The 10,191-nt window shown below is 48.0% G+C and overlaps 1 protein-coding gene across 1 annotated transcript; it reads left to right on the forward strand.

The window, feature by feature from the left end:
• The first annotated feature begins 1,001 nt into the window (after window positions 1–1,001).
• On the forward strand, window positions 1,002–2,636 carry HDDC3 (HD domain containing 3). Its single transcript, XM_043921403.1, has 4 exons — window positions 1,002–1,157; window positions 1,471–1,526; window positions 1,634–1,874; window positions 2,176–2,636. The coding sequence occupies exons 1-4, from the start codon at window positions 1,046–1,048 to the stop codon at window positions 2,304–2,306; spliced, it is 540 nt and encodes a 179-aa protein (XP_043777338.1). The 5' UTR covers window positions 1,002–1,045; the 3' UTR covers window positions 2,307–2,636.
• Window positions 2,637–10,191: the final 7,555 nt, after the last annotated feature.

A 10,191-nucleotide genomic window follows, 5' to 3' on the forward strand; every position in this document is an offset into this window, starting at 1 on the left:
CACCAAGACTAGCTGAAAAGCAAGAGCGAGTGCTCTCGTTAACTTGTCCCCTGAGTCCTCATCGGCCCCAGCTACCAGCCAGAGTACAAAAGCTGCTAATCAACTGGAGTAAACTTAGCAATCAGCCAACCCCACTTCACAGGGACAGCTCTTCCAGGGTCTCCTGGTCTCAGCAAACTTCATACTTCATAGATACTGTCTGCTGAGACAGGGGATTTCTCCAAAAGACCAGAGGCCACCAGCCCACAGTGTTGTGTTGTTGTAGTGTCTACTGAGGTCTGACAACGTCATGCTCTCAGAACAACAGTGACAATGATCATAAGCCCCAGGGCCCCACAGCAGTGCCTGGGGACTGAAGTGGGAACCCTCATGGCACAAGAAAGACATGCAGATTTTGCTCGTGGCACCTGAGAGCAAAGAAAACAGTTCCTGCAGAAACAGCACTGCGGCCTGGGAGCCTACGTCTGAAACCATCACCGAGGGCTCCCACTGTAAGCTGCAATTTCCAGAAGGTCAGATCCCAGGGGTCTTCTGGACACTAGTGTGAGGCCTCTTTGCCCATAGCAACCAAGCCATTCTTGCAGGGAGAACTATTTTTAGAGAACTTTGAGAATGTTCAGAGCATTGGCAGTTTGAAAACTGTCTTTTCATGGCGGGAGAGGGTCCTCCCCAGAGAAGTTGTCTCTGGCCCAGAGGCTAGGTGACTTGCTCTCCCTCCAAGTTACCACAGTCCTCTGCGCTTTCCTGCTCCGGACACAGTGAGGCCACTGTCTTCTTGTCTGTTTTCCTCCTTCCCCCAGGCTGCGGGCTCCCAGAGAGCCAGGCCATATTCTTCTTGCACCCTCGGCAAAGCACAGTTAACTAGCAGCTGCGATGCTGTGGGCAGCTGCTTCCCACACCCAAGGCCCACCCATCAGACCCGGAAAAACGCATCCAGACCAGACTCCACCATCTCCCGGGCCTCCGCGGCGCCAGGGGGCGCTGTGGGCGCTGGGTCCACGCTCCCCGGGCGCCTGGGACCTAAGGTACCCGCCCCACCTACGCGATGGGCTCCGAGGTGGCCCAGCTGCTGGAGGCTGCTGACTTCGCGGCCCGCAAGCACCAACGGCAGCGGCGGAAGGACCCCGAAGGGACCCCCTACATCAACCACCCTATCGGTGGGCGCGCCGCCGGGGGAGCCACGGCTATAGCCTCCTGGGGTTGGGGACCGGGAAGGGAACGCGGAAGGCGCGCAACTCCTCGGGCACCTAGTCGGTACCAAGCTTTGTGCCAGACACAGTTCGTGTTTAAGACTCACAGCGACCTGGGGCGGTCGGCATGGCTGTTCCCAGTGTACAGTGGACATCCAAAAAAAAAAGTAAAGGACTTGCCCACGGTCACCCCGCTAGTGAGGGGCGGCCTCCTCTGGCTCTGCAGAACCCACATGACGCCGCCCTGAACCCCTCCTGACTTCCTGCTTTGCCCCGTCAGGTGTGGCTCGGATCCTGACCCACGAGGCGGGGATCACTGACATTGTGGTGTTACAGGTAACTTTCCTCCTCTGCTAGGAGGCTGGGCTGGGGATCAGGGGCCCCATTCAGCTTCGGGCACCCCTTGGCAGGCGTCCCAGGACTGAGTGGGAGCCTGTCCGCAGGCAGCCCTGCTCCATGACACAGTGGAGGACACAGACACCACCCTGGATGAGGTGGAGCTGCACTTTGGAGACCAAGTGCGGCGCCTGGTGGAGGAGGTGACAGATGACAAGACTCTGCCCAAGCTGGAGAGAAAGCGGCTGCAGGTGGAGCAGGCACCCCAGAGCAGCCCCGGAGCTAAACTGGTGAAGCTGGCAGATAAGCTGTACAATCTGAGGGACCTGAATCGCTGCACCCCAGAGGGTATGCTCTCCCCGCGCCTGCTCTGAGGGAAAAAGGAGGGGTATCCATCTTGAAAGCACAGGTTGGTCAGTTCCCCTGGAATAAAAGCCCAAGTGTTCTTGTTAATTCCCTAGACTAATCTTACCAGACCCTTCTGATCTTTCATACGGTAGAAATACAGAAGCTGGGCCAACGGTAAGTTTTCAGCACAAATCCTTCCATCAGGAACTCATGGCCCCGCGCCAAGCCCCTCAGGAAGTGGGCAAAATCCAGGGCACTCCTGGACATCAACAGGAGCGGTTTTCTGTCCACTTTTACGCAGGATGGTCTGAACACCGAGTCCAGGAATACTTCGAGTGGGCGGCACAGGTGGTGAAGGGGCTCCAGGGAACAAACCGACAGCTGGAAGAGGCCCTAAGGCAGCTGTTTAAGGAGCGGGGGCTGACACTCTGAGCGGTGCTTGGAGCCATCCTTGCCCAGGCCAGAGAAGATGCATACTCCAGCCTTTCCATGCCTCCCAAGCTCTCTCCCTGGTTCGCTCAGCACAGATATTAGAGACCAAATACACGTGTCTTTTCTGACTCTGAAGATCTACCAACAAAGCTGAGCCCCAGGTTGTGGGATGATGCGCCCCATCCATTTCTAATGCATTCACTGCCCCTCTCCAGGCCTTGGGTCTCTTTGTTGTTTTGCAAGGTGGGATCTCTGGCCCCTCAGGGACTTAGGCTTATCTATAAATGCTGGTCTGAAAGTCATTATGCAAAATAAAACATTTGGATAAAGCTTTGAGTTGCTGCTGCTCCTCCTCCAGCCTCCCCAGTGGGGAACTGATGTGTGTGTGTGTGTGTGTGTGTCGGGAGGAGATATCTGCCCTTCAGTAGGGCAGGATTCCAACTGTGTACCCTCTGGGATAGGTCCCTCAGGTTGAGGGCCTGAACCCCCTCAGAGCTTGGTTTCCTTATCAGTGGGATAGGTTGTGTAACTATCAGGGTTGAGCTAGGTGACATGCCTGACACATAGATGCTCAGAAATTGGTAGGCTTCCTCACTGAGGAAGTCGGGTGGGAAAGAAGTTGACATATGTATTGGAAAGAAGTGCCACCCTGCTTACTGGCAGGTCTGCTCAGCAGAGTCCCCAGCGGCAACATGATAGGGCCTGTGAGGGGGGGAGGGTCCCTCATACCCCAGGTTGCCACGGAAACCTGCTGTGATTGGCACCCCACCCTGTCTCACCAGCATCCCATCTCTGATTCCTTTTGTTGCTAAGCGACAGGAACTTCCAGGTGCCCCAGGAAGTGGCCTGGGAACTGACCAACCCTTGGAACCCATCAGGGTCTGGGAGAAGGGGGAGAGCTTTTCGAGGCGTCCACCTGAAGGGATCAAGTGAAGTGTTGTTGATCACTGCTGAGCAGCTGAGGGTTATTCAGTTCAGTTCAGTTCAGTTGCTCAGTCGTCTCTGCAACCCCATGAATCACAGCACGCCAGGCCTCCCTGTTCATCACCAACTCCCAGAGTTTACTCAAACTCATGCCCATCGAGTCGGTGATGCCATCCAGCCATCTCATCCTCTGTCGTCCCCTTCTCCTCCTGCCCCCAATCCCTCCCAGCATCAGGGTCTTTTCCAATGAGTCAACTCTTCGTATGAGATGGCCAAAGTATTGGAGTTTCAGCTTCAGCATCAGTCCTTCCAATGAACACCCAGGACTGATCTCCTTTAGGATGGACTGGTTGGATGAGGGTTATTAGCCCACTCCAAACAGGTACACTTGCGGGGGTGAGGAGGGTTGTTAGGTCAAAGGCCACTTCCTGGTCACAAGATGATTGATGTTTTCTTTTCACATGTGTTTCCTAATTGTTCTTTATAACTGGATGAGATAGGCAGGGTAGGGGTTATTGTTCTCACTTTACAAAGATGAAATATGAAGCTCAGAGAGGTGAGAAGACCTGTTAATGACTAAACAGAGTAGTGCCAAAGTCCAGACCAGAATCCCTCTTTTTGCCACTCTGAGCCTTTTTAACCAAACAAGATTGACCACAATTGAGGTTAACTCCAGCCACGCTAGGACTTCCCTGGTGGCTCAGTGGTAAAGTCTGCCTGTCAAGGCAGGGTACAGGGGTTTGATCCATGGTCCGGGAAGATTCCACAAGGCGTGCAGCAACTAAGCCCGTGTGGAGCGATGACTATCTCCATGCCCTAGGGCCCACACACTGCATCTACTGAAGCCTGCGCATGCCTAGAGCCTGTGCTCCATAAGCGAAGCCACCACCACAATGAGAAGCCTGCACACTATAACAAACAGTAGCCCCTGCTTGCCACAACTAGAGAAAGCCTTCGAGCAGCAACAAACACCCAATGCAAGCAAAAACAGTCTATATAAACCAAAGTACAACCATTGACATCAGGAAATTAATACATTACTACCTTAAATCTCTGAGATAGAGGGCTTCACAATTTACTTGTATGCTTACGTTGGCTTTTGCTGGGCTGGGAATATGTCTGGGGACTTTCCAAGCAGTCCAGTGGTTAAGACTGTGCTCTCACTGCCAAGGGCCTGGGTTGAATCCCTGGTTGCGGAACTAAAAATCCCATAAGCCTTGCAGCATGGCCAAAACAAAAAACGATTTTGCTTCTGGCCTAGAATTAGGTCAACAGAGATTTCTGGCCCCTCCGAGGATCTGTCCTTTTCTCCGGATCTGCACGGCCTCATCTTCTGCTCATGGCGGTAGTTGTTCTCTCCTTTCGTAGTCAAAGGAGATTTCCTCTTGAGTATGACTATGCTTTTACATTTTTAATATTTTATGTAGCATTCTGAGGCACTAGTTGAGGGGGCAACAGGACAAGTGTCTACTCATTCAGTTTGAATGCACTTCCCCAGGCATTCTGACAAAGGAAACCTGTCTTTCCTCCATCAGTGAGCTTTGCAGGCCTCCATGCTGAATGCTGTGTCTTCCATCTTCAACCCTGTCGTGTTCCAAATGCCAAGGAAGCCTCATTCCCACCCCCACACAGGCTTCCTGTGCCTCATTGTTGTTCAGTCGCTTAGCCTCAGATGCCTTTGCAACCCCATGGACTGCAGCATGCCAGGCTTCCCTGTCCTTCACCATCTCCCAGAGCTTGCTCAAACTCATGTTCGTTGAGTTGATGATGCCATCCAACCATCTCATCCTCTGTCATCCCCTTCTCCTCCTCCCTTCAATCTTTCCTAGCATCAGGGTCTTTTTCAATGAGTCAGCTCTTTGCATCAGGTGGCCAAAGTATTGGAGCTTCACCTTCAACATCGGTCCTTCCAATGAATATTCAGGATTGATTTCCTTTAGGATTGACTGGTTTGATCTCCTTGCAGTCCAAGGGACTCTCGAGTCTTCTCCAACAACACTGTTGGAAAGCATCAATTCTTGGGCGCTCAGCCTTCTTTATGGTCTCTCACATTTATACAGGACTACTGGAAAAACCATAGCTTTGACTATATGAACCTTTGTTGGCCAAGTAATGTCTCTGCTTTTTAATATGCAGTCTAGGTTGGTCATAACTTTCCTTCCAAGGAGCAAGCGTCTTTTAATTTCATGGCTGCAGTCAGAATCTGCAGTGATTTTGGAGCCCCAAAAAATAAAGCCTCTCACTGTTTCCCGTGCCTACTCCTAATTTCAGAGTTCTTTCAGTTCAGGTTTGTTCTCAACTAGCAATGTCTAGCAGATGGTGATTGCAGTCATGAAATTAAAAGATGCTTGCTCCTTGGAAGGAAGGTTATGGCCAACCTAGATAGCATATTAAAAAGCAGAGACATTACTTTGCCAACAAAGGTCCGTCTAGTCAAGGCTATGGTTTTCCAGTGGTCATGTATGGATGTGAGAGTTGGATTGTGAAGAAAGCTGAGTGCCAAAAAATTGATGCTTTTGAACTGTGGTGTTGGAGAAGACTCTTGAGAGTCCCTTGGACTGCAAGGAGATCCAACCAGTCCATCCTGAAGGAGATCAGTCCTGGGTGTTCATTGAAAGGACTGATGCTGAAGCTGAAACTCCAATACTTGGGCCACCTGATGCGAAGAGTTGACTCATTGGAAAAGACCCTGATGTTGGGAGGGATTGGGGCCAGGAGGAGAAGGGGATGACAGAGGATGAGATGGCTGGATGGCATCACCAACTCGATGGACATGACTTTGAGTAGACTGAACTGAACTGAGCAATGTCTAAGTCAGGAGCCAAAAATGGATGGACACTCTTGGCAGAATCACTTGGTCCTGGCAACTGTTAACGATCAATTTCCCTCTGACCCTAAGTAAAACTGAGGTTTGATGTGAAGGATCTAGTCTGTCCTCTATCATGTTTTTTTTTTTTTTTTTTTTTTCCTGTAAGAATTGCTCCTTGAAGTATTTGTTCTTTGTACACATTTTTTTGTTAGGGAAAAGCAAAAATTTAGTTCAAAAATCTCTCTTTTGGATGGGAAGCCTCATTCCTACCACTCACACTATGATTTCCTTCCTCTGAGTGCATGAACATCATTAGTTAAACATGGTGACAGTGTGGTACACAGGTCAATTTCAGGGTAAGGATGTCAGTCTCTCCACACAGGTTATACTCATCCCCTAGGCAAACTGAATCAGAGTACAGTGTGGCCTGCCCACCCTGCACAGGGGGGGCCCAGTAAGTCAGTTGTTCTCTTCATGGTTCCAGCTGGCCACATAGCCCTCCGTTCTTCCTGGACACAAAATGGCTCTCCATGGGTAGAGAGTTGCAGAGAGGAACAGAATCCTATCCATTGCCAGTGGTTGACGTTGTTTCTCTCATGTCCTGGTTCTGTGTGTGTGTTTTTTTTTTAATGTGTTTTATTTCACTGAAAACGGATTTGTGCAATAGCCTGGTATCGATATTGTATAGTGGAAAGAACGCTAAACTGGCTGTGCCACTGACATGGGGGAGTTCATGTAACCTCTGTGGGTCTCAGCTTATTTGTAAAATGAGAGGGTTGGACTAAATGAGCTCTACATGCCTTTCTGGGACACCATATGTGTTTGTAATTGAAGAGAAATTCCATGTTCCTTAACAGAGGATCCTGCAGGCACTCGCTCATGGGCAAACGGTATCTGCCCCCAGGGCTCTCTTTCCTCTCAAATTCTCCCTTACTCCTAAGGCCCCTGGTTGATTTTTTTTAAAAAATTAAACACTGAGAAATATTAATTAGAAGTTAAACATTAGGTTATCAAATTATATTGACACAATGATCTCTAAGTCCTTTCCAATTCCAGAGTATGATTTATAGGTTAATGCACTTACATTCTTAATTCCAGGCATTGATCTTTTTTTCCCCGCATCATGCTACATGGCACACGGGATCTTAGCTCCCTGACCAGGGATCAAACCTGCACCCCCTGCAGTGGAGGCACAAGTTTTAACCACTGGACCATGAGGAAAGTCCAGGTATTGATCTAACCTAGGAAAGAGACCAACTCTTAATCCCATGGTTTCTAACAAGGCTGTTGTATTCTCAACATCACATTTTATAAACTGGATTACTTACATACATATTTTGAGTATTTCTGAACTGGAAATGTGCATTCTTCTACAAAGGGCAAAAGAGGCATCATTTTTTTCTACCACATACCATAAAGGGAAATCTGTCAGAACGAAGTTGGTACAGTTATGAGTCCATACAGCAGTAATACTTTAAACAAATGGGATCAAAGTATGTGTAAAATTTAGTAGCCTTTAAGAAATAGAAGCTGAAAAGTATATTAAAAAAATTTCAATCAAGCACAAGTAATCCACCTTCCTGAACTGCAAACACTTCCTCAAGTATACATTAGGGATCTGGTTCTGGTTTTGATGTAACCCTCAGAATTGTGAGGCCTGAGGGCCAGAGCTCCATGGGAAAGGGTTACTGCTAGCCTTAAAATAGTAGGCCCTTTTTCAAATTATAAGTGCAGCAGACTCACCTGGGAGCTTGTTTTAAGTGTGGATTCTTGGCTCCCTCCTCCCAGAGATTGGTTCAACAGGCTGTGCCAAGGAATCTGTTTCTCCTCCTGTGCGCTGGGGGAGGGTTTTATTTCTTGTTCTCATCACCAGTCAGTCTTGGGGACCCATGGCTCTGCTGCACAGACGCCCCTCCAGTGTGCCGGCCGAAGGAGCAGCCCCGGCCAGCACAGGCCGGGCAGCTAGACTTTCAATGAGTAATTCTGGTGATTGTGGACCACACCTTGAGCAATGCTGCCTTATGCGGTTCTAAGAGGCCAGTATGTAGGAATGAACACTTCAGTTCCTGGCAGATGAATAACCTCTTTGCACATCTAATACCTCCAAAGAGAACAGCCTTTATTTTACTAATTTCCTAGGGGGTTCACAGGTTCTCCCTTAAAACTGGATTACAAGTTATACTAGTAAATAACACCAGCTATAATGTAATTGCTTAGCATCCTTACTGAACATGATTGTAGCTCATATTTACTGAGCTCTTATATTAAATGTACCAGGCACTGTGCTCAGCACTTCATTCTTTGTGTGACAGAGAATGTGTCACATTCTCTGATAACCTTCATTCTTTCCCCGTGACACAGACAGGATGCCGCATGTCCTGGCCTGGCAGCAATGACCCTGGGTGACCCAGAAAAATTCAGCTGGCCACTGCTCAGTAGGCCCCATGACTTGCTCTAAGGAGCCCAAAGCAAGTTATTCTCCTGACGTGATCATACACACCAATGTGCTGCAAATATTTTCTCCCAGAAATTTGTGTTTTAATCTTGGTGGTTTCCATCATAAACAAACTTTACACATATTTTTGGCAGTAAAATCTATTTATCTTCTCCCTTACTATAGCTTTTAAGTTTTCTGTCCTGTTCAGAAAAGACCTTTCCACACTGGAATACAAAAATATCCTATATTTTCCTCAGTAATTCTGGAGTTCAATTTTTTGTTTTTTCCCTCTGGAGCTACTTTTTGTGGAATCTGTGAGGTAGAGAGCTCTTGTTTTAATAGATAGGCAGTTATCGTAGTCTTTATTAAATAATCCATCTTTTTCCCACTTAAAATACTCCTGTGTCCTGTACTGAGTCCCTCACACCTGGGTCTGATGCTGGGCTCTCCCTTTGATTCCAGCAGTCTGATCCCACCCCAAAGCGCCCTGGGAAATCTAGTGCCTTTTACCCAGCACGACTGCCCCACCCACCCTCTGCTCATTCAGAATTTTCTTAGTAGTCTCACACATTTACTCTTCCAAATGAACGCTGTTGTCATTCAGTCGCTAAGTCATATCTGACTCTTTGTGACCCCATGGACTGCAGGATACCAGGCTTCCCTGTCCTTTGCCATCTTCCAGAGCTTGCTCAAACTCATGTCCACTGAATCAGTGATACCATTCAACCATCTCAACCTGTCATCCCCTTCTCCTCCTGCCTTCAATCTTTCCCAGCATCAGGGTCTTTTCCAATGAATCAGCTCTTCACATCAGGTGGCCAAAGTATTGGAGCTTCAGCATCAGTCCTTCCAAAGAATATTCAGGGTTGATTTCCTTTAGGATTGACTGGTTTGATCTCCCTGCTGTCCAAGGAACTCTCAAGAGTTTTCTCCAACATCACAGTTCAAAAGCATCAATTCTTCAGCGCTTAGCCTTCTTTATGATCCAACTCTCACAATTCATAAATGACTGCTGGAAAAACCATAGCTTTGACTACACGGACCTTTGTCAGCAAAGTAATGTTTCTGCTTTTTAAAACGCTGTCTAGGTTTGTCATAGCTTTTCTTCCAAGAAGCAAGCATCTTTTAATTTTATGGCTGCAGTCATCATCCACAGTGATTTTGGAGCCCAAGAAAATAAAGTCTGTCACTGTTTCCATTGTTTCCCCATCTATTTGCCATGACGCAATGGGGCTGGATGCCATGATTAGTTTTCTGAATGCTGAATTTTAAGCCAGCTTTTTCTGGCTCTCCTCTTTCACCTTTGTCAACAGGCTCTTTAGTTCCTCTTCCCTTTCTGCCATAAGGGTGGTGTCATCTGCATATCTGAGGTTACTGACATTTCTCCCGGTAATCTTGATTCCAGCTTGTGCTCCCTTCAGCCCAGCATTTTGCATGATGTACTCTGCATATAAGTTAAATAAGCAGGGTAACAATATATACCCATTTTTGAACCAGTCCATTGTTCTATGTCTGGTTCTAACTGTTGTTTCTTGACCTACATACAGGTTTCTTAGGAGGCAGGTAAGGTGGCCTGGCATTCCTATCTCTTTAAGAATTTTCCACAGTTTGTGATTCACACAAAGGTTTTAGCGTAGTCAATGAAGCATATTTTTTTTTGAATTCTCTTGCTTTTTCTATGATCCAACAGATGTTGACAATTTTGGAACCTGTCA

Source organism: Cervus elaphus, chromosome 13, assembly GCF_910594005.1.
Source record: "Cervus elaphus chromosome 13, mCerEla1.1, whole genome shotgun sequence".
Classification (NCBI taxonomy): Eukaryota; Metazoa; Chordata; class Mammalia; order Artiodactyla; family Cervidae; genus Cervus; species Cervus elaphus.

Bases quoted from the DNA above. Each gene is read 5' to 3' on its own strand.
- HDDC3 (XM_043921403.1), top strand. From the start codon at position 1,046: ATGGGCTCCGAGGTGGCCCAGCTGCTGGAGGCTGCTGACTTCGCGGCC. The intron at 1,158-1,470 runs GTGGGCGCGCCG...TTGCCCCGTCAG, and splicing joins CTACATCAACCACCCTATCG to GTGTGGCTCGGATCCTGACC. The intron at 1,527-1,633 runs GTAACTTTCCTC...GCCTGTCCGCAG, and splicing joins CTGACATTGTGGTGTTACAG to GCAGCCCTGCTCCATGACAC.